General features: G+C 41.7%; 1 protein-coding gene across 11 annotated transcripts in view; it reads left to right on the forward strand.

Annotated features, from left to right (window-relative positions):
* Positions 1–24,548, forward strand: part of TCF12 (transcription factor 12) — a 149,883-nt gene that overhangs the window by 118,299 nt on the left and 7,036 nt on the right. For 7 of the 11 annotated variants that reach the window (XM_072345343.1, XM_072345344.1, XM_072345347.1 and 4 more), the window contains 10 exons: positions 2,068–2,173; positions 3,309–3,448; positions 3,761–3,905; positions 5,515–5,579; positions 9,426–9,504; positions 14,050–14,123; positions 15,025–15,096; positions 15,817–16,023; positions 22,755–22,869; positions 23,818–23,989. In XM_072345343.1, coding sequence (XP_072201444.1) covers positions 2,068–2,173; positions 3,309–3,448; positions 3,761–3,905; positions 5,515–5,579; positions 9,426–9,504; positions 14,050–14,123; positions 15,025–15,096; positions 15,817–16,023; positions 22,755–22,869; positions 23,818–23,989 — 1,175 coding nt within the window. The remainder of the gene's footprint in view (positions 1–2,067; positions 2,174–3,308; positions 3,449–3,760; positions 3,906–5,514; positions 5,580–9,425; positions 9,505–14,049; positions 14,124–15,024; positions 15,097–15,816; positions 16,024–22,754; positions 22,870–23,817; positions 23,990–24,548) is intronic. The other 4 variants (XM_072345345.1, XM_072345346.1, XM_072345353.1 and 1 more) reach the window with 1 other exon arrangement.

Consider the following 24,548-nt stretch of genomic DNA (forward strand, 5'->3'; position numbering starts at 1 on the left):
CTGCTGTCCTGTGACAGTGATAGATTGTCCATCAGCTCTAGCATATGCTGCGTTATTCTGCACCACGGAACTTGTAAATTAAGCCCAGTTTTGCCTAATATGTTTGTAGTCTTAGGACTGGGAGTATTTACAATTTGACAGAGTGACGTTTCTGTTAAAATATGTCAGAGGCATGGAATATACATGCATTCATCATATACAGTAAATACATATGTACTGTTACCGTTGCCTATAACATATTGTCATTCTGTCACTCAGCTTTGATGAGCATCCCTATTTTACACTTATTCGAGACCTAAAATTTGCAAGTAAAATATGGAACAAAAGCGCCTCGGAATGGCTTTCTTTCCTAAAATAGGTTTCTTTCCCCCCCCTTTATTTTGTTGCAAAATTATAAAAAACAAACACGCAGCTGAAAGCCGTAAGTTTTACACTTGACTCCTTCTTGTCGGGTCTCCCGTTACCTAGCAGTTTCGTTACGTGCTTTTGTCGGCGGATCAGCCCTAGCTTCGTGCTGGTGCCCCGCTATGATGCCGTCATCCTGCAGCTTGATGAATTTTACCGAGGCTGTGTTGATGTAAGCCGGGTCGGAGCGGTAAGGCTCCGTCTGCGGGCTCATGCCCGGCCATTTGGCTGACGGCAGCAGGCCGGGGAGCTGGGAGGAGGGGTATTGGGATGCAAATGACGGTAGGGACTTACCCACTCGCTTTCTAAATACCCGTGTCAGAACATTCACCCTTCCAGAGAACAATAGTTCTCTTATAGCAGGCTTAGCTTTTTGTTGGCTGCCTTGTTTTTCCTCTCCCTTCTCTTGATTGGTAAACAACCCGCCATAAAGGGCTTGGGGGGGAGATGTGAAAGTTGGAGGCGCGCCCGGGGGCCTCTATTTGCATAGAAATGGACAAAAATATCCACTTCTGAATTTTAGGGCAGAGCGCACCATCTTAAGTTGCACTATGTAGGTTTTTGAGGCTTTAAAAGAATTTGTCGTGTGTTTCTTTTATCTGAAGCGATATGAATATACAAGTCAGGTGAACAATTTCGAAATAAAAATAGCACTTTTTTTTTTTTTTAACTTAACAGCAACAATAGGCTTTGTTTTCAGTGTTGCACTTTGATGTTCTTCACCGTGCCATTAGTTTATTTCGGTATATGTTAGTCACGTTGTAGTATTCCGTGTGTTGATCAGAGACTGTTAATGAAGAAATAGCATAGTTACATTATGGGCAGAGTCCTTAAAGACTCAGTATTGGCTTTCTTGGCTGGAATTACATATATTACACATATATGTGTGTGTATATGTGTATATATATTAATTATTTTTCCAGAGTCACTATAGTGAAGTCCTTCTAATTCTGATGTTTATTTGGCTTCATACAATTTTTACCTTAAGGAAATCTGTTTTTTGCAAGTTGAGAATGGTCATTCCAGGGTGCTGTTCCACTGAAAAAAGCACATTGCTGGCTTTCTTTAATGCCAGCCCAGCACAGGGAGAAAAACACAACTTGTTGATGTTGCAGTTAGAAGCTTATTCCACAAGACTTGCGCTACGTTTATTTTTGATAACTTCACAAAGGCGTGCAGGTTTCTGAATGGATGATAAAACGGTTGCATTGAAGTCCTTCCATTTGTCACTGGATGTTCTTTTTCGTTCTGATTGTTGGGATGCCAGCTAGTTAAGTATTCAAACAGGCATACAATTGTTTTAAAATAAAATTTGTTTGGGGCCCAGTTGTTTTTATCTTGCTGCTTTTTTTTTTTTTCCAGTCTTGAGCAACAAGTCTGTACGAGTTGTGCACTTAGAAAGCAAAATCAGCATTCAAGCTTTTATCAGGCCACCTGGCTGAGTTGGCACACCAGAAAGTGTGTTGTTGGGATCATTCTACTGTAGTTCCACTGTACTGTGGCAACTTGCTAAAAAGCAAATAAAACAAGGGCAGCAAACGCTGCAGCTTGCTATACTGTTCTTTTTTTATTTGGTTTTCTGTGTCTGTATGCTGTTCAGGCTTTCTTTATGCATGACGCCCAAACATGACTAACCTGCTTTTATTACTGTCCAATATTTAGGTGTATGCACCATCTCCGAGTTCTGATGAATTCAACAGAGAATCTCCAAGTTACCCGTCTCCTAAGCCACCAAGCAGTATGTTTGCTAGCACTTTCTTTATGCAAGGTTAGTGAAAAATACTTTTCTATCTGGGTGGATACAACTTGTTCTCTAGGTAGGAATTTGAAGTTAGCCACTATTACGTGGAACCAGTGGGCAAGCTTGAAGTGAGATGTTCTAGATCTTATGGTTGTGCTGCATATACTTTTTAAACAGTTAGATGAAGGGAGCTGTCTGTTGATTTAAAGTTTTTCTCCTGACATTAATTGCTGACTGAAATTTAAGGGGATTATACACCAGGCCAGATGGACAGAATCCCTCATCCTTTGATTTGTAGGGGCTTCAGAGCAGCACACTGGAGTGATAGAGAAAAATGAGGTGAGGGCTTCTTGACTGTTCTGGAATTTGACTGTGCAATGTCAACTAACAGTCCAGATTCTTAAATGCTTGTATATCCAGCATGCCAAAAATAAGGAGTTTTGAATAGAACAAAACGAGAGCAGAATTCATTTCCATGGCCTCACGTCATGCAAGTAGCTCATGCTGCAGTCTGAGGTTTTGGAGCGTATTGAAAGCATAGCCTCTAAGTATGGGAATTTACAAAGCACTTCAGTTTGTACTACAGAAGGAAAGCTGCATTGATATGCTTGGGTTTAAGGCTTATGTAACGTAGTTATTTCAGTTGCTTAAATTTACTATTATTAAATGTTTTCATATTTTTATGGTAGTAAGGTATTTTAGACTATAAATCGCTCGTTGTAGATTAATAGACTTTTTTTTTTTTTTAACTGTATGTTTATGATGAGTTTTCCTTAGCCAAACTTCTTTCCCTTCCACTCCCTGTTTTTATTATTTCTGTAGTCTGGAATTTTTATCAACACTCTTGATATAAATCTGGCCTTGCTGAAGGTCTGTGTAATTAGCAGAAGTACTTGGTATTTTCTCAGCTGTGGTCGGATTGCATTTCAGCTCTACAGCCTCTTTCTTTTTTTTTTTTTTTCTTTAATAAATACAGCAGCAGCGTGGTGACAGGAACATAGGAGACCCAGTATAAACTAGGCACCGTTTCCTTGCTGTTGAGTAGCTGAACCATATATTCTTTCTAAATAAATCTGTAAAAGAAAGCAGAATTCAGTACTCTTCTTCACAAAGTGTTCTTCTTCTTTTTTTTCTTTATTATTAAATATATGTCACATTGAAGATGGGACCCATAACTCTTCTGACCTCTGGAGTTCATCCAATGGCATGAGCCAGCCTGGCTACGGTGGAATGCTGGGAGGCTCCTCTTCCCACATGTCCCAGTCGGGCAGTTACGGCAGCCTGCACACACACGACCGTTTGGTACGTTACAGCATGGATTGATGCTGTGCCTGTGTATGGGGAATCTCTTACAGGAATTGGTTTCTTGTTCACTGCTCATGTATGCCAGTTAAAAACAACACGTGTCAGAAATCACAAAGTGACTGTGTCAAATTTATGTTTTTTTATTTTCTATCTTTTGTATAAATAAAGAACTATGTATACTCATCCATTCGGAGGATGGATAAAGGGTTTTCTTTAGTAAAGAGTTGATGTTGTACATTCAGTACCTTAAAATATTGACATTTATTTAAAGACTATTTAATGTCCTATGTCCTTTTTTCTTCTTCTTAGAGCTATCCCCCGCATTCAGTCTCGCCTACGGATATAAATGCCAGTCTTCCTCCAATGTCTAGCTTCCATCGTGGCAGTACCAGCAGTTCACCTTACGTAGCTGCCTCACACACTCCACCTGTCAATGGATCAGACAATATTCTGGGTAAAATGATTGTTTTTTGTGGTTTTTGTTTGTTTGTTTTTTCTTTATTTACAAGGAAATGAAATTTAGGCTGCACCATGTACAAAAATATTAAGATCTAATTTATAGTGTGCTAAGTAGATCAGCGATTATCAAACCACTGTGACATTTCTGCTCTCAGTATGACTGAGGTAAAGCACGTTGTTTTGCAACCAACTTAGTGCTTTGCTTACTTTTGTGGTCACTATGCTTAAGAAATTGGGTTTATTTATTAGCAGCTATCTCTCTACAGTTTTCTATAGGTGCACATTCATGTAAGTAGGTCTGGTGTTACAGTTTTTAGAGCTCCTATATTCCCCATTTATTGTTCTGGAGAAAAACAGACAGGCTGCTTCTTTGGACTTCAGGGAGCTTCATGAGCTGTATGGAAAATTTCTCCTGTAACTGATTAGGAGCTGAGTAGCCACTATGGTGGCTGGTTTTTTAGCCTCTTCCGTGCTTTTGTAGAAACCACAAAATATAACACAATCTGTTCCATGTCTATCTTTGATAAATATGACATGGTGTGATCAGTTTCCTTTGTCATCCTTTTGATCAACCTTTGATCAGCACACAGATTAACTAAGTGCTTCCTATATTGACAAGTTACCTCTTTTTTTACATTTACTCTTCTGAAGATCATAGATGTAATGATGCACTACATCTCTTTAGATACAGACATAGAAACTAAATGGTCATAGATGACCGTTTTCAGTTTGATGTGATTTGCACTTGCCTTCCTTTTAAAGAAGCAGTGACACTTGGCTTTGATTCAGGAATATGTTTTAAACTCACATCTTCAGTAGAATTCAGTTAATGAATCTGCTTGTAAAATGCCACGAAAATAGAAGATTTGAGACGGATGATTTGGATTTCAGGCTTGAATGGTTCTCACTCACAGTAAGGTTTTTGACACTAGAAGCTGATAAATTGTGGAAAGAAGATTCTGTTTTAAAGAGTCTGTCTTATCCAGTAAGTGAGATGCTTTAAAGAATTCAGGTCCTTTTTATGCTTCTAGTGGGCAGGTCTCCAGGCTTCCTCTTGGTTTGGTGTTTGGAGCAAAAGGGCACACTAAGACGCTCGCATGCAGTATGACAGCAAAGGCAGTGATGGAAAGCTCAATGGTTCGGAGCTTTTCAGGGGTTTTCTAAAATAAAATGAATACATCATGAGGAACTAGAGCAGGGGAAGAAGGGGATGTACAAGGGGCTGTTCAGGGTGTTCAGCTTTCAGAGTTAGTGAAATGTGCAGCGCTTCAGTGATAATAGTATAGAAATAAGGTGCAGTAATATAACTAGTATTTTGTTTTTGTCTTCACGTTTCATTAGTCTGTGATCCGAGACAGCAACTTCAGTCATTTTTTTCTAACTACTTGTTCGTCTTATAGTTTTATTTAAGAGGAGAACATCTACATTTAAATCTAATAGTTTTAATGAAATTTTAAAGTATAACGAGAGCTGATTCTATTGACAGTGACTTCCTCAGAATATCCATTTAACCAGTGGTTGCTCAGCTGTTCGGTGATGAATAAAACCTTGAAAGAAGTTCTTAGCTTTAAAAATAAGAATTGGGTTTGCTTTCCACCTTGCAGGAAACAGAGGAAATGGTGCTGGAGGCTCACAGACAGGCGATGCGCTTGGGAAGGCACTGGCATCTGTGAGTAGAAGTTAAATACTCGAGTCTTAATGATGTATTTTGACCGTTGCTTCCTTATTTATCTTTGTTTATTTGATAATATCAAATTGGGATTTCACTTGTAAAGGTACTCTACAAATGTCCACAGAAAGACAAGTGGAAAAGGATGCTTTCATTTGCAGAAGACTTGTTTTGACTTTTTTGAACTGTTTGTCCTAAATTTTTGAACACCTGAAAAATGAAGTTATTTATACAAAGTAAATGATAATCATAAAGAATGTAGGATTTAATTCTTTTCTAGCATTCTAGTTAGTCATATTTTTAATCTTACTTACAAGACTTACAGGTCTTGCCTCAAGTTTCAAAATGTGTTCTCAGTGACTGTGTGAAACTGAGGTCTTTGAATGCTATCCTGTTCATGGGGAAGTACCTTGTACTACTACTTGTACTTAGCAAGTAGACAGACTGATTCTTTAGATATAAATGACTACTGTGCAGCCCCAAAAGATCATGCCTGGGTTACATTCCGTTTCTCTCAAGTTATATCAGTAAATGCAAATGTGCATAGTTGCACAGATCCTATTACTCTGCTTCCTTCAAAGGGTCATATGTTAAAAGATTACCAGATCTGATAACGTTAGTAATGTCCATATTGGGTAGGAGAACTCTGACCTTCTGGCTTTGGGGAGGATAATGTTGTCCCTGTTGCTTTTGGGGATTCAGCAAGCAGATAACAATTCACAAGTACAGAAGGCAGTTAACACTCTCCTTTTTGTCTGGTTGGGACCTGTTAGAAAAGAACTGACATCAGGTCAGTGCTAGGAATAGCAATGCTTGCATACTCTGCGAATGTTTCAGGATATCTGTTGTTCTGCAGCCCTACCAGATTTCTGTTCTAAGTTTGACGTGCTGTCCAGCGAGACCTGGGGGACTTGGTGATGTTTTCTATTACTCTTTTATTATTATTATCACTGTATTCTTGTCTATTTTTTCTGTTTGAAAGATCCTCAGGTGTTTTTGCCTCAGTCACTAGCTGAGAAGATGAGGCTGATGCTTAGAGAAAAATTCTAAGTATATTGGGAGTGGAAGTCGGGGCAGAAGTGTTTAATCTAACTGGTGGGTGGGCTTTGGTTGTCATAGAAACTTGTTTCTGTCATCCCATGTTGCTGCTTGGCAGGAGCAGCCAGGTCATTCCATAAATCATTTCTGTCGTAGCTGATGGTGATGCATTCCATCTGCTCTATCAGCACATGCCATAGTCTGCACACTCGAAATCCCTCGCCTCCTCCATCTGCTCCCCGAGCTGCACGCACCCAGCGCTGCGGGCGTGCAGTGGGGCGGCAGTGCCGGGCTCAGCGAGGGCACGGCTGGGCCCTGCAGCGAGTGCTGCCTTGCTGCTGAAGTTAGTGCTGAGTTCTGATGGGGAGACGGCTGTGGAGATTTGTCTGCGTGGACAAAGTTGTGATAAGTACGGCAGCTCTCTTGACTTTTTTTTTTTAGAAGGCCTGGTCTGCCTTTCTGTCAGGATTTTAAACGCTACCGCTCCAACTGTTGGGAGGAATTTCCAGTTGTAGAATTCTGTTGATGTACATCTCACAATAGGCCTTTCATGTGCGAAACATCAGAGGATACGACATTTGTTCTTCAGTTTAGGTATTAAAGACCATACAGAATAGTATGTGATTAAACATGTAAGGCCAGATAATACATTTGCAAAGGTTCTTTTATTTTAGGTTTAAGCCTGGATAATTGTGGTCTTAATCTCAGGGTAGGCAAGAAAGAGAATTGTACATGAAAGTATTTACACAAAGTTCCCAAAGCCCTGTGGATTATGCATTAGTTTGGATAATGAACTAGTATAGATAGAAAGAAAAGAAAATCTGGGTATTCGTGCCATTTCTAATGTGTTTCCCTGAACATTTGCCAGACAATAACCCTTTAAGATTGTGCCCACGGAGGGTTATATGGCAGGAGAAACATCTGGTTTATTTCATCGCCTAATGCCAAATCAAAACACTTGGTCTTTAATTTAGAGGAGATCAAACAGGAGGGCTGTTTAACTTTGCTGATTATATCAGACCTCTTTGTGATAACTTATGTTTTGATTCCTACCTCAGAACTGGGGTAAAGGCCTTTGTACGGTCTGGTAGTTAAATAGCCACTGGTCCCCTCACAAAAGGAGAGAAAATGTAGGGAAGTTGACTTCTAAAAGTAATTCATGAATTAAGTTTCTTTGTTGCTTTAGACTCAATAACATTAGCATAACAAAGCCTAACTGAAATGTACACTGTAGTGTTTAAAAAATTGGACTAACAGCTCCGAGGTTTGGCTCTGCGGGCTCTCAATTGTGCGGCTTTTGTCTGAGAGCCTTTTCATTAGGCCCTGGCATATTGGCACCCTGCTGATCGGAATGGACCATGACTGATAGGAGGAGGAGTCTCATTTGTTGCAGTAAAATGAGGCATGTTACCGTTTAAGCCTGGCAGAAGGTGTCAGGGTTGTTCATCATTGGTCATTTAACAGTAGAGCAGCCAGGGATGCATGCAGGATGAGTTCTGGCTTCGTGGTTTGTTTGCGGCTCTGTCTGCTGCTGCTGTTGTTGTTTTTCCTTCTTAGAAAATACGGTGAAATCAAATAAGCAGGTGAAGTGCTGGAGAACAGTCAGTTTCAAAGAAAGCTGAAGCTCCTTTATCCTGACAGAAAATTATTTTTCAGTGTCTAATCTGTCTGTGGAGCTCCTTGCAGTTCTCCTACTGCTGCCGAGTGGATTTATTTTGTAGTGATGTTGTTTGTTCTTAGAATGTTTTATGTAGCGTGTGTGAAAGGGATGAGGTGTTTCTGCTAGGAAGGTGAGAGTCTTTCCTAATGTGAAAGTATGACAGGCCAGGAAGGGGCGTCTGGTTTATTGGGTCCTGCTTTTGTCAGTTCACAAAACAGAATATGCAGCTTAACCGAGTCTCAGTTGTCAGCTCAATGCTGAAATGTCATTGTCTGTGTGAAGAGACATCAACCACTCTGCCAGGGAAGATTTTCCTAACTGCTGTCTGATGACTAACGAACCCTGGTCTCTGCTCAAGTAAAACAGGTTTGAACTGATGACCTGTACAGAATATGCTCTGCAGTCCATAGTCAGCTTCTGAGTCTGTTCAATTCCTTTTGCAAAATGACTTCTTGAAGAAACTTTGAAATTTTACGTTCTCATTAGAGCTTTGGGTATTATATCTTCTATTTTTGTGGGGACATTTTATTACATTAATAGCAAGGATTAACTTATTGCAAGTGGAGATTTCTTATCTTAAGGGAGCAACTGATAGAAAAATAAGAAAAATTGAATGTGCTGCGGTATGTACTAAAAGCAACAGTTCCACAGGGTTTTGTGTTGGGAGGTACGGACAGTAATGAGAGCTCAATGCTTTCTCCCAATTTTCTTTCATGAATGAATTTTTAGAAGATAATATGTTGACTTATAAAAGTCTGTCTCTCACAAAGACTGGAAAGTTGTTATTCCTCTATATTTTTCTGAAATGATTTGATTTTCTATGTACTGTTACGTATGGTTTGCATGTATTGTTCACCTTCATTGATTAAAAAAAAAAAGCCCTGAAGTTCCTGCCGTTAAAGTAGCAGGAAGATGGTTATATTTGTGTCACTGCCAAATACAGGCTGTGATTATTTTTGACATGAAAGTTCTCTGGACGTTTTAAAGTGTAAAAAGCAGAACTGTGGTTTGGGGGTTTCTGGGATTTTTTATTTTTTGTCAAGCCAGCATCAGGAGTATCAATTAAAAAGCATGTAAAGAAATCCTTGTAGCTCTTTAACTTTGTATTATGATATGTATTGATATACAAACTTCTTGTCTGTTGTTAGATTTATTCTCCTGATCATACCAGCAGTAGTTTTCCATCAAATCCATCAACACCAGTTGGATCGCCATCGCCGCTTACAGGTATACATACTGTTTGCCAGTACCTTGTCTGTTGTTCTAAGCAACCTCCTTGGAATCACGGTGGGAGCAGCAGTAGCTTCCCTACATGGTTAAATTCTATATTTTGTTTGTTTTTCCATTGCACTAAGCCTGGTTTTATAAATCCAGATTTGTAAATACTTTATGAGCATTCACTTAAATCCTGACAATTGACATGGAAAATTAGTTCTACTAAAGTGATCTTAGAAAACATCGGTTAACCATATACTACTACTAAATCAGCTGTAAAAATGTCTGTGCAGATCTGTGCTGTTGCAGAGAAGGAAGCGAGAGTGATTTGTGTATTTGTTGTTTTAAGCTATATGTAGAAATTCTGTGGCAGCGTTCAGCGACACACACAGCAGGTGTTTGTTCCCTCTAATGAAAATACAGTAGTTTATGAGATCATTTTTTACACAGGGTAGCTTTTCATTCATATCTTTCATGAATGCTTTCATTCTATGGGAGAAGAATTTCTGGCATTCTTTCAGAATAAATGCTGTGTATTACAGGCACCTCTGTCACCTGTGCTTTGTGTGTTACTGGTGTGAATGTGGGAAGAAGCATTCCAGTGTGGAGATGAACTGTGGGCAGCTGCCTACAGCTATTAGTGGGTAGTGCAGCTTTCACAGATAGTGTGGCCTCAGCTGTCTAGTAAAAGTTGAACAGCTGTTCTCTGTACAGAGAGGACTGTGAAAGCTCCATTGACTTAAATTTGTTGTTTAACAAAGAACTAGAATTACAAGCAAGATGATGTAACGTTAACCCTGTTCTTTCCTCTAGTGCAATTTGCTGAATTATTTAAGGTTTATAAAACATTTCCCGTTCTCGGTCATTTAAAATACCCCTGCGTATTCCTAGCTGATGGTCACATTTTTTGCCACAGTTGCTTTGTTTCCTTTTGTTTTTTAATAACATGAGCTTCTAGTGAGAGATGTACAGAATGAGCTTAGCTGAAACATGGGTAATGTAATCTAGGTGAGTCAGTCAGTCAAGTCACTGCACGTGAAGTCCAGACATACACATATGGATGTGAATTTGCCTGTCTGTGTATTTAATGTCACTCAGAAAATGTGAATCATTCATACGTCACCAGTATTTAATGATCACTGTTTGGGTTATCTGTGGACTTAATGGATTAGGGAGTATCTGATATGGCATACCTGAACAGCTGTTCTGGGCGTTTTTTCTGTAACCGAAAAATCCATGATAAATTGAGTAATTATGGGATTAATGGAGGTTTTGATTTCATGATTACAGTTGACAAAAGGGTCTTGTGTAGCCACGTCGTGCTGAAAAGGCAGGGCAGACCAGGAAATTCTTACTCTTGTCTTTCGTAACATGAAAGCAAATTCTGAAAACAGCTCTGTGGCTGAGGAAAAATGTTCCGACATTTCAGAGTATTTCCAGCTTGGAAGATGCCACTTTAAGTTTCCTGTTGAGATACCACACCTACATTTGCTGAGCAGGAAAGAGCTGGGTTTTGAATGCAGGTTTCAGGTCTCTAAAATTTGGATTTTTCCATTGACGCCTTTGTGGGAATGTCTGCTAAGTGCAAAACTCCTCCATTTGCGCTTTGATTTACATTCTTTATTCCGGGTTCTGGTGACTCAGAGAGCAGTTGATAGAAGCAGATAATACTGAAGTCCTACTCAACCACAGACTTAGCATCTGCTTTACAATTATCCACGTTCCCCCCTTCTGTCTTCCCCCTTTAATTTCAGTGATACAGAATTTATCAAGCCTTTGGTAAATTGCTCCAGTAGTTAATTACCTTCATTTATGAATCTGGACTTTTATCTTTATTCCCAGATGAGTCACTAAGAATACAGTGAGGCACAATGTAAAGTAATTACTACTCTATTTATTGTTATTTATACTCCTGGTAGCCATTTTCTGTCCTGACCCAAGAAGTTACTGCAGATAAAAACAAATGCCTTAGGTATTCTAAAATAATGTATTTTAAAGCATTTTAGCCACGATTACCATTTTCCCAATGTAGCAGGTAGGTCTTTGTTTATCTGGGCTTCTTACTGCTTGGGCTTGGAGTAGGGCTCAGTTCTCCTATCCCTCAGTTGTGAAGCAGAGATGAAGTAACTCCATGAGGCACTAAAGTGCACGTGGCCAAGATGGAGTATTAAATGGTTCTGTTGCTGAGTTCTTTGCATATAGGATTACCAATTTTTTAATAAAAGCAGAAGTTTTGAAGACAACGTGATGAAAACCCTCCAGTGCCCTCATTTAATTTCTGATCGTACAGGTCTTACTTATTGCATACTCCTAATGACTGCGTGCATGTACGCGAAATCTATGTACAGAATTGATCAGTGGGAGCCGCAGTGCTTTACGAATCCTCCTGGCAGGCTCAGCGCCATCAGAATGATTGTGCAGTTCTGAGGATGCTGGAGGAGCCCTTGGCCTCTCCGGTGGTGTGTATTTGTTTGAAAGGGGAGCAAGGGGATTAGTGCTGGGGGAGATTCAGAGGGAGGAACAATACTACCATGATTACTGCCGATGACCCCTGTAAATCCCAGCACTTGCCCGGCTTATTTGTTTTTTTCATGCTGCTGTGTTGGTGCTGCACTAAAAGCTGCAGTTGTTAATTGCAGGGCTTGTGGTGCCAGGATGCTTTTTAACATAATTGGTGTATTTCATGCACAAACTTCTCTGAGGGGGAGTGGAATGAGGGAAGCAGGAAATCAGTGCCATCTGGCAACCTGCAGACATGGGAGCAGAATGCGCAGTGCTTCCAAAGCACTCTAGCGTTACTAGAGGTGCTGTTAAACACTGCAGGTTCCAGTTGGGGTGTTTGGTCGAGAGGAGAACGGGTTTTTGCCTTGGTTTGGTTTTCTTTTTGAGAGCTCCCTTCCAGAGTTCTGTTCTGGGCTTTCTTTAAGGAAGCAACACCGTTTTCCATTCAAAAACAGGATCAAACTGGTTGTGCAGGCATTGGGTTACGTGTTTTCTTAACGCTTTGCCTCTCTGCTCAATATTCAGCTGGTGCTTTGCTGTAGGATGTAGCACGCTCAGTCCTGCTAGTAGCAAGCTCTTATTAAAGCCTTGATTATGGTCTTGTCTCTAGAAATGAAATTTGGATCAAACAAAAATTGGAACATTAAAGCAAGTGCACGCGTTCTGTCTCAGTAATACTTCACAAAAACAACTTCAGCTCAAGCATTATTCCTGGCAGTAACGCAGAGGGGAACTGCAGGTCCAGACTTGGATTTCCAGTGTGAAAACTCGTAATGATAACCTTCTTCTCTGATATCATGGTATTTTAAAAGAGAAACAGAGAGCAAAGTTAGAGGAGCTCTGAGCTGCTGTGAAACTGGAGATGTTTTATTCTGATTTTTTTTCAGTTAGCAAGGAAATACTCGGATATTTTAATGGCCGTGAAAGCTGTAGTCCTTTTCTTAAATAAAACCCTGTCTGTAGAAGGTAACTGCTTGCAGCTCTCCGAACAAAGGGACTGTAATGTTATTAAACCTTTCCCAGTTTTCCAGACGTAGAGCTCTGGCTGTTATTGAAAGAACAAGCCCACAGGCTCTTCCTTTAATGAGCTGCTTTGGATTGTATGTCCATAATTTATTAATGTAATTGCTTTATTATTACATTTGTATGGCTGAAAGGAAGCTGTCTCTAATGGACATAGAATTTCATGTAGTATCTTTATAAAAGATGCATTGTTGTTGAGAAAAACGCATGCTGTACAACTTCAGGCTTTGTTTTAAAAGTACCGCTTTATTACTTACTGCTTTTCATATCTTGTTAGTTCTAAATTTTACATAGTAATTAAATCCACTTATTCAGATTAGAATTGGTACGTACTGACTTTGCAGTACATAGGTAACACAGATATAAGTGGATTTGCTGTATGGTGAGTGATTCTTGAACTGAAATGAAATCTATTCCAGTTTACCATGAGTGTATCTGAAATACATGGAAACTCTTCCAAACTTGGAACACGCTGCGATCTGATTTTATTCATTTTTATTTTTTTGAATGGATAAATAAAAGTGCTCCAAATAGACAAGGCAGAAAAAGCTTTTAGGTCCTACTTTAAGATTTCTTCTGCAGTAGAGAGGTGTCCTGTGAAAATAACTTGTCGGTTATCATCAATTCAGCATCCATTGGATTTCTTTAAATGTTTTTGATGTGAAGTTCTGCCGTGCTGTTTAGACATGTTTACACACACTGAAGGTAACCTGAAGGAAAAGGAAGCGGGCTGTTTTTTTAATGCAGGAGTTTCAGGTACTGTGTGTAACTGTTGGGTTAATTTTTTTATTGTCGAAGTAATCCAAAGCTGTCACTGCTTTGTCATCCGTAATCATCTCACCCTACAGATGTCAGGATACAAAAATTATCCCTCAGTGAGACAGAATGAAGGAATTTGTCCCTCCTTTGTAAACCCATATGTTGGCTTACCTTTATGCAGAATATGTTGGTTTTAATTATGTTAAGAAGTATAGCATCTGTTTCCTGCTTATGCTGCATAAATCTGTGAGCTAACCTAGACAATTTTGACAGGTGCCAGTCAGTGGTCTAGGAGTGGAGGACAAGCCCCCTCATCTCCAAACTATGAAAACTCTCTACACTCCCTGGTAAGAGCTGTTGAAAGCAGCATACTACTTTTTACTTACGAGTTGAAGGCTTGTTTTTGTATAAATCCTGCATATCATTAACGGGAACAGTAGGATAGCATTACAAATGAATTCTTAGCTAACAAATGGCCTGTTCAGTTGAACAATATAAGACGTGCAGGGTGTGTCTTTCACCATCTGTTCCTTGGGCATCAGGCTTCTGTGCTGAGGACAGCTGGTGCTAAAGCACTGTTATGAGATTCTGGTACCTTTTCACAAATCCACGGCTAATTCTTATCTAAAGTTCAGTCTGCAGAACAGATAAAGACTTCATGCCTTCACGTTTACTTGTCCTTCCCCCTCTCTCCTTGAAATGGTAATCCCTTGGGCTTGTTTTCATTACCCTGTCATTAAAGTATTAATAGATTTTATTATTGTTTATTAGGGAATGTTCATTTATTAATTAGTGGAATATTTTACAGAAAAGAAAAATGTTGTAAACTTAAATTGGATTTGTAGCTTCAGCAAAAGCTTTAAGTTACTGACTTCTTAAATCTGTGATGCAGCGTTGGAAAGGAAAGGGGAAACTTCTGAGGGAACACTGGGAAGGGTTTTGAATACTTGTGCCTATTTCTGGTTTCCACAGAGATAATTTCTTCTCCTGTGTCTAACAAGGATAAATGTAAATCAGTTTTCTCTTGAATATTTTTGCAGTTATATTTAATTGATACGTACATCTTAGAATCCTAACGTAACGGCAGTGTTAAATATTAGCCTTTTCTTACCTTGATATAATCAGATTTCTGTTGCATTAACTTGACTAACCATTTATTGCTGACATGCACATCAGCTGTTTCCTCACCTCTTTTTTGAATTAATCTTAACCTATGCTTTGCTTCCTGTTCTGTCTTGACTTTGCCAGAAAAATCGAGTTGAACAGCAACTTCACGAGCATTTGCAAGATGCAATGTCCTTCTTAAAGGATGTCTGTGAGGTACTATTTCAATTTAGATGGTGCCTTTTTGTGTTTCAATTAATGCTTCCTTCGGATTCCCCGTTAAAATCTTAAATGAGTGTAGCCCATGACCCATCTTTGACTCCAGCATTCTGCTCTTTCAGTTTCTAGAGAGCTGCAATGTCAGAATTGGTTTTTCTTTTTTTCTTTTTCTTTTTTTTTTCTTTTTTTTTTTGGTCTCCAAAAATAAACGTAAGGCAGCAACCTGCTGTGTGGTAACATTCGGAACTTGGTCTTATTTCTGAAATATCTGTTAAAGATCAGTTTTAGAAAGTAACTTTTGTCCAGTCTTTTTGTGACGCCGGCTCTCAAAAAGCCACTGCCTCTCGTAGTTGTTACCGATGTGTTGAGGCTGATTTGTTGGTGATCACTCTTTCTTGCCCGATATTAGTGTATTTTGTAGCACTTCCTTTTTTCTTGTTCATGCCATGTAATGGAAGCTAAGTAATATTAACCTTATAATAAGCTTCACTTTAAAAGCTGCCACCTATTTGTGGAATGAATGCTGTCTCAAGCAAAATCTCCAGATATCTTTCCTTTTTTCTGTTTGTTTGTAGTGCTGGTAGGTGCTTTTGAAGTCTTTTGATACTATATTTCATCTTCTTTCTTTAATGTCTCTGAGGTAGAAGCTGTTACGGTAAAAGCAGCCTGCAGAATTACTCATAAATGACTGTTGCTGGTCCTCTTGAATCCCAACAGCAGTCTCGAATGGAGGATCGCTTGGACAGACTCGATGATGCCATCCACGTACTACGAAATCATGCTGTGGGGCCTTCAACAAGCCTATCTGGTGGCCATGGAGATATACATAGTTTATTGGGACCATCCCATAATGGGCCAATCGGAAGCCTGAACTCAAGTTATGGAGCATCTAGCCTTGTAACAGCCAACAGACAAGCATCAATGGTAATACTATTTTTAAATGTGTATGTAGTTGTGCAAAGCTATTACAGCTGGTGTGTGTGAGGGATCGTGGGGCCTGTCTAGTGAAAATGGGACTGCGGGATTAATATTTATCAAGAAAAAACTACTAGAGGTTATTGTAGAGAAAAAGATGGCAGGCAGCTTGCACCTGCTATGGGTTTCCAATTAGAGGGCTTGGAGTGGGGGTGGGCAGATATGAGGGGGGAGGAGAAAGATGGGAAAACTTAGACTTTGGCCTGGTCAGTGGCCCATAAAATCCTGCTGTGACCATATGCGGAAAGCTGAAACTTTCTGCTGAGAGCGTTTCAGCTTATACATGCATTTTTTCCAGATGTGTAATAATTGGCAGAACGGTTTTCTCCTTGAAATGGTGAATAGGGAGATTGAATGGGAAAAGCAGTCAAGAAGGACTGAATTTCAAGTGTTCTGGTCTGGAAAAGCTGTTTATTGTAAATTGGAACTAGTCTTCAATAGCAGATGCTGGCAGAGGACTGGGAGGAAGCTGTTGGAATGTGGAACCGTAGTGTGTGCAGGCTCAAAAATTAAACTGTTTTTTTTTCCCCCTAAATGAAAAGGAGCTTGAGCACAGCTGTAGAGTCAGAAACAATGAAGAGGAAACAACTTTTAGATTAATCCCCAAGAAGAGTTAAATAATTCAATCTGTCCCTTTTAGTTTCTTTAAAAATGAGAACTATTCTGAAAGAAAAATGTAGTTGAGCTTTTCAGAGATCAGAAACGCGTTAAAGGCATTGTATGGTAAATGAGGGATGTTTGTGGAGTTGCTCACTTCCCTTTTTCTTTCTTTTCATTCCCCTCTTCTCAAAAATACTGACGGGGGGAAAAAGAGCTTTTAAAAAACATGCCTATTTTAGCGGTGCCATGTGTTTGCATGTTTACAGTGTAACTTTAAAGGCCAGTTACATGCTGTGAAATTTTCTGTTATAAAACAGATTCGCAGCTGGGTACTGTGTGATCAAGGCAAAATTTCACCTATCATCAAAATAATTAGGTACCCCGATTGCTGAAGGGTTTGTATTCTATAAAACAGAATTAGTTCCAGGCTTTCCCATTCGCACGTCACACATCCAGTTATATTAATTTCAGAACTGCTGCAGTAAACATCAAAAAGAACTGGTTACTTTCTATAAGCTGCGTGTGTTTGGGGGCCTTAGGGGGGGGGCTGCTTTTCCAATGGCATATCCAGCTTTAGATCTCTGTACAAGTTCACAGTTGCTTTTAGTAATGAAGGAAATGATACATGAATACTTCAGAAAATTTTTTTAATACTGCCTCAAAGTTAATATTTAAAGAACGCTGCTGGAGGGAAGGTTGTACCGTGTTCTAGAATAGGCTGAAATACAGCCATACGAAGGGAAACTTTTCTCGTAGGCCTTTGTGATGTGGGATAAAATGAGTGACTGAAACTGCAGTGATAAAATTGTTCTGCAAGTTGTGAAGCCTTCTGACACGTCTCAGTCAGATACACACCGAGCCAGAATGCACCCAAGTCTGCTGGTGGAGACTGAGCTGAGCTGCATTTATCAGCTCAGTGCTGATTAAAATAGGTGACAGTAGAAAATGACTCTCCAAAACAAATGAAGTTTCCTTGATCTGCTGTAGTTTAATGTTATTGTGTAATTAAATGTAATGTAAACCTGATTTATCTTATGATGATCGTTCTGCAGTTTCAATTGAAGAATGGCTGCTGTCTGATAGGAATATCTTTAGGTCAGGAAATTAAAAAAGATTTGCTTTAGTATTTTCCCTTCATTGGGTGAAACCAACTCACAGATCACTTTTGGCTTTGAAGAAAAAAAGTCAGCTAAAGAATTTCTTGGATTAACTTTAATTTTGTTACATCAGAAATATTGGCTCCGGCAGAAAACATCCTGCTGCGGCCTTGCCCAGCCCCCAAAAAGCACCTCGGACATCATTTGCAATTGCAGGAACTCGGGCATGACTTGGGATGGAATCCCGACCTGCAGGCAGAGCAGAGGGTGGCACATGGGGCTGTAGGGGAACGGAGGGGTTTTATCAGCAGCGGCTGCAACGTTGGTGCTGCAGAAGCGTGAGGTGTAATGCTGGGGCTGCTCGTTACCTGCTCGTCCCTAAGAGCACTTAATGTAGAGTTATTTTCCTGAAATAGGGCTGTGAAAGAGCAGAGTATATGGCACAAAGCTCAACTGTGAGAGCTAGAGTTGTTTCAGAAATGGCATTTCTCTTAGTTTTAGAGTGCCTCCTGCGGACGTTAAGCTAATGGTAAGTACTGGCTCATAGCGCAGCTAGAATTGGCACCACCGTTGCTAAGCTTGTTTCCCTTTGTTTGTTTGTCTGATGTGCTGGTAGGGCTTTCTGGTCAAGAAGCGTTCGGTGGGATTCGCCAATAAGTGAAACTTCCTTGAGGGGGGGCTGGGCGGGACGGCAGGATCTTCCTACAAAACAGTTTTGTTCTGTAGCAAGGAAAAGGGAAAAAATAAATTGAATTTCCCTTGAAGAAGATGATGTTGGCAGAAGGAGCTAGGAAATGAGTAATTTAACTCCTTTTTATGTAATTAGCGTAACCAGACATGGTTTTATTGTAACATTTGCTTAATTTTCGAGCCAGATTTATTTTAAAACTCTGGTTGACTTCATTTCCTGTTCGCTGCGAATGTTCTTGTTTTCTTTTTAGCTGGGCTGCCCATTAGACTTATTCAAATAGATTTTTAATATCTCAACCTCATCAAATATTTGCTAAGTGGCCTTTGAAGTTGATTTGTATTTTATTTCATGTATTATTGAAAAGTTAAGAAGTAATAGTCTTTTTGTTCTTATTCAAGCTGCTTTTTATTTGTCGTCGCAATACAATGGAAAAAGAACAGCCTGAATTGATTAAAAATAAATAAATAAAAGGCCTGGAAACTCAGTTAAGGATGAAACTCAATCCCCAGTCGCAGGCACCTGGGCGGCTCCGCCAGCACCAGGCTCTGTTCTTGCCCAAGCCCTGCCAGAGCTGGTGCTTCCCGGCCGGCTTTGAGCCGTCTGCCATGTAAAAATCCTCATTCCGAGTCCTTTCGACTGTCTTTGTTACATTCACTGTAGTTAAAACGATGCTAGTGACTGTGGCCGAAGTGGCAGGTTGCCGTGGCTTGGGAAGTGCGTATATTTCTAAATACGCCTGGATAAATCCAAGAGGGAATATGAGTAAAGGCTTTTAATCAAGCTGCAGTGTGAGCGGAGCCGGTGATTAACAGCAGGTTTCCATTGCGCCGCATCGCCGTGTCCCGCAGGCAGCACTGTGCCATCCACAGCCATGTGCTGCCCAGCTTTGTTCTGCCGTCCAAAGCTCGGAGCCCTGTGCTCTGGTTTAGATCTCAGACCTCACTGCTGCATTGACCAGGCTCGGATTTGCACTCCTGATCTCAAGTCTGATTGTGTGTGGGCTGTCTGTTCCTACAAATAAATACAGCAGCGGGGCAGTTGTGCATTTAGGAGTGCTGCTTGTCTCAGGTTGTGGTTTTACTGACCGAGATAAACCTTGGGCTTGCTATGATCCCTAACTATTCACTGGATCTTAGTTTTATAGAGAACAAATGCACCTCAGTGAACATGCAGGTGATTCACATATATTTTTAACAGGCCCGATTTCTCTCTTCAGAGTTTTTCTAAACGTTCTGGCCTTGCCCCTGACACTGTAGCTTTGTGAGCCCAGTCCAGCTTTTTGGTGGCTGCACAGAGTATTCAGGTTTTACTGGAGAGAGATCACAAAAATCAGGCTATATCAGCTCACGAGAGGATGAATTAGCTCAGTTTGCTTATGGAACTGACTGCTGCAAGTCATTACTGGTGGGACAGTGCAGTTTTAACAGCCCACATCAGAAGCGCTGCCTGGGGACCCGCACGCCGTGCCGCCGGCTGTGAGGTGGGACAGAGCTGTGTCTGCCTGGCACACTGTGGTCCTGCCACGGTCCTGAGGTGGCTCTCGGTGCAGGGCCAGACTGAGCTGTGTGCCGATGGCGGCCCTGCAGGGTCTGCTGCTGGTGCAGCCACTGGCCGAGCATTGTGCAGGGATGGTGGGCGCTGGGAGAGCTGCGTGCGCCAGGAAGTGGAGGAGAAACATTCGTGGGAGGAATCGGGTTACAAAGAGAGCTCTGCTAACGTCATTATGCTGAAATAGTCCAGATTGCAGCTTCAGCCGCCCCTCTGGCAGGCAGGAGCAGGCAGGGGGCTGGAACGCATGTAAATGCATTCAGATACAGCAGAGCTGCTCGGTCCCTGTGTGCCCTTGAGGTACTATGTGGGTGTTTCTGTGAGCAGCAGCAGTGAGGGGCCCAGGTCAGAGCGTGAGGAGAGCTGAGGTGGGCAGCGCAGGCTGATGCTGGCCCCTCTGTCCAGCTCTGTGGTTGCATGCCAAAATAAGGAAAAAACGTGGTGGTATGAAATGTCTTTCAGAAGATGTCAGGGAAGCTCGAAAGTTGTGCTCCATTTAAACATAAACACAGGGGTCTTTTTTTCTTCCTGTGAAATCTGAGCGGAGGGCAATAAACCAAAAGCAGACTGTCCGTACCAACACGGTGTGCAGGCAGGAGCTGCAGAGCGGTACCCCTGAGCCGTCACTGCGTGGTGTCTGTCGGACCAGATGGAGCTCCTGGGTGCCGTGTGGGACGCAGCAACTGCAGCCTGTGTTGGTCTGGGGCTCCTGTCGGCCCCTCTGGGTATCCCCCACGTCACCGGTCAGAGACCAACACGCTGCAGTCAGTTCAGCAGCACTGCAGCCCACGAGAGCCCTGCACGGATCTCGTTAATGTACACGGCGTGCTTTGGGTTTGTAAACCTGTTCCAAAGAACTGAAGCATCATCTTTTTTTTTTTTCCCTAATCTATTTTCTGCCTTTATCAGAATAAATGCATTAGTCTGTTGCTCCTCCAGGGCTGAAAGTTGCCAGGCTCCTGCTTTGGGCACAGCTGTAAGAATTTTTTGTCTTCCTTTAAGAAGGAAGTTTAGGAAACAACCTGTGCTGGAGGTGACGGATAGTTGTAGCTTGAATCAAAGCACCCTGCTGTGTTAGGACTAAGCGTGACCAGGAGGAGAAAGGAAAACACACCACAGCAGGGTGGTCCCTTGCCGGCTCGGTCCTGGAGCTGCGTGCAGCACGGCTTTGCCTGCGGGCTGCAGTGGGACGGGGCTGGCTGCAGCCCTCGGGGAGCTCCTCGCAGAGCTGTGATGAGGCTGATGGAAGCAAACCTCGGAGCAGCAGATACTGTGCCATGAGATGTTCTGCAGCGCGGAGCGACCTGATGGGATTGTGGGTTGGTTGGGGGGGTCCCCCTTTCCGTTTCTGTTCCTGTGTTAGCTTACAGGAACGAGTGTGTATTAAACAAAGGATAAACTTGCATAAGGGTATTTATCTCTCTCCGGGTAAAATCCATACTAAGACATGAAAGGTAAAAGCTGCATTAATTACTCAAGAGGGATTCAAAGCTCAGCAGTTTACTAGGATTGAAGGATTTATTGAAAAACAGTGGTTCTCATGTGTAACTCCAGGCAATAAACCTATTTAATTAAAGGCTTAATCTTCTAGTTGACATGTTTGCTACCGTTCCAGTAAAAAGCTTCATCTGCAGGCAGTTCTTGTAACTGTACAAGTAATAGTGGGATCCCTCATCTTTGTTCTTCAGATTTATAACTGGTTAATTGTATTGCGTTGGTTGTATTATAAATATTTAAGGGACTTTTGTGCTCTTTAAATCAAAACCTTTACGTGGTTCACCTTCCAAATTCTTTAAATTCAGGCAGGGTATCCTTATGTCTTTCTTTTGCAAACCAAAGGATGTTATCCTTTATAGATATATAGATATATAGATATCTATATCTGTGTTGGCACTGATAGCGGTAACCTGTGTTGAGCAGCAGTTCTTTAAGAGATTTGCCATCGGTGTCCCTCACTGAGTTTGTGTGCAATGGGAACTTGGACAGTAATTGTTTTCTAAGATCTCATCTCAACGCTTATTAAAGTGTGGGTTGTGTGGTGCAAGAAGCGGCGTGTTACGTGCAGAGGCATGGTGAGAGCTGCTGGGTTACTTTGGTACCATCCGGTGCAGTGATGGGACTGAGTGAAGTGTGTGTAGGTGAGAAAGGAGGAGAATGAGAGGAAGATACTGAAGCGAATAAAAGAACATTCTGAAATGAGATCTGGTTCTCTTCTAATCCTGTTTCAGCGATTAAAAAATGAGATGTTTCTGTGGTTGTTAAATGTGTGCACCCGTATCTATATAAATAAATGCTTTTTGTCCACATGCGTATATAAAAGCCATTCACATGCAGTGAAAATTGCAGTTCCCGTGACTTTCCATTGGGGCTCAGATTATTACGAGCACTACGGTTGACAGTTGCAGCGCCTTACAGCAATCTAATATTAACTGAGTCTTATCCTTCCCAGGTATAAATGAATGAATTTTGTAGTGTTCTGTGGGGCAATATTGGAGAAGTCTGTGAGGTTGTTACATTATTCCAGACAGGTGCTGGTCATTGCTTGGAGCGCGGCGTAATCCAATATGCTGTTGTCAAGTGCAAACTCTAACAGCATCTTTCAGCTAAATCTTTCCCTTGCTGAGGTACAGCCCGAGCTCTGACCTCTAATCCAGCAAATATTTTGTCTTTTAAAATTCTGTTTTTTGGGCTATTTTCTTTGAATTGAATCTGTGTCAGAAATATTTGCTTTGCTTTCCTTTTAGGTTGGAGCTCATCGGGAGGAAAGCGTCAGCCTCAACAGCAACCACGCAGTTCTTCCCAGTACAGTTTCTGCTCAGAGCACGGAACTAAATCATAAAACACAAGAGAGCTACCGAGGTAACTTTCAGCAATACTAAATGCTGAGCGGGGTCTGAACTGATCCGGAGCCAGTGAGGCTATAGGTCATGGTGAATGTGCGTCAGTACAGGGGATAGGAGCATCAGTAGGATTGAGAAGAGAAAATGATCTTGAATTTTAGACACTGTAAGCTACCGCTGTTAGGGATCGCTGCAGTCATTTGTAGGGCATCCTCACGTCAGCCCTGCCCCGCTGCAGTTCCCACAGAAGCCCTGCATGTGGCTGCTGCCTTCTGCTGTCAGTGACGGTAACCTCCACGTCCAGGACAGCAGCCCCTTCCAGCTGACCAAGATGGCTGCAGTCAGCCGATGCCCATTTCAGTGTAGCCAGTAAAAGGAGGTGTCTGCACGCAGCTGTTTACAGTTCCTTGAATTTTCAGCCCAAAGAAGTAAGCTACAGGAAACAGAAGTCAGCTCGTTCATCAGCGTGTCTGTGCCATGCAGGGATGTGTCTGGCAGATTTGGCCTAGGCCCAACCAACCCTCTGTCACTACAGCTGTAGCTCTGCCTTTAGATTTGCAACCCGGACCTGAGGTGCAAATTTTCGTACTTTGCCCTTCCATCTTTTTCAGTGCCTTTCAGTGATTAGGCTGCTTTGATTAATTATGATCTCTTTACAACCCCATGACTCTTGTCCAAGTACAGCTGTGTCGTTCGGGTTTATCTTTTGTTCCTGTTCATAGAATCATTAGGGTTGGTTCTTCAGCATCTCCAGGGACAGTGACTCCACTCCTCCCTGAGCAGCCCATTCCAGCGCCTGAGAAGAAATCTTCCCAGATACGCAGCCCGTTAGCAGAGCACAGTTCTGTGTGTTGGCTCCCCAGGCTGCCTGCTGTGCTCTGGCCTCACACTGACAGTGTCTGCGTGGTTTTGTTACAGGGATAGGTGCCCGGCCCCACACTGCTCACGTGGTTCTGTTTGTTTGCAGCACTGTCAGGTGGCTTGCAGAGCCAGTCTGTGGCTATTGGTCCAACAGAAATCAAGTCTGAACATAAGGAGAAGGATGAAAACATACATGAACCCCCCTCCTCGGATGACATGAAATCGGATGATGAGTCCTCCCAGAAGGATATCAAGGTTTCATCCAGAGGAAGAACAAGGTGGGTCGCTGACAGGAGCGAGACTATTTGTGCTTCATTATTGGCTGGAGATTTTCTGTAAGTTCAGTAAGTTTATTCCAAAGCCTTTGCATTACCTCAGTGCGTGTGTCAATAGGCAGCTGAAATACAGAGGCAGTGTGCAGTATTACTATCTGCTCATATACATATACTGGAAAATCACCTGAAAATTACACATCCCCTTAAGAAAGTGCCTCGGCTCCCATCTGCCCAGGGGTGAGTATCGTGACAGATGAGAATGGAATGGCTCTGGTTGGAACAGATCATCAAGTTCCAAGGAGTGTTTGAGACACAGTCTTTGTACTTTAAGTGGGAGCCAGTAGCGGTGCAGAGCCGTGTCCTGATGAACAGGGGCTGTATGACTGCAGGTGTTACATACCTTCCATTTCCAAACGTGGACAAAAGAACTGGAGTCAAACCAGGTGAAATGCTGTTGGATCTGCCTGGTAGGTCTGACCCGAGTGCTGAAATTGGAGCTAACAACAAACAGTCAGGACTTTGTAAGTGCAGGCAGTGATGACCTGACCATCACGTGTGTTTC

The sequence above is a fragment of the Excalfactoria chinensis genome, chromosome 10 (genome assembly GCF_039878825.1).
Source record: "Excalfactoria chinensis isolate bCotChi1 chromosome 10, bCotChi1.hap2, whole genome shotgun sequence".
Lineage (NCBI taxonomy): Eukaryota > Metazoa > Chordata > Aves > Galliformes > Phasianidae > Excalfactoria > Excalfactoria chinensis.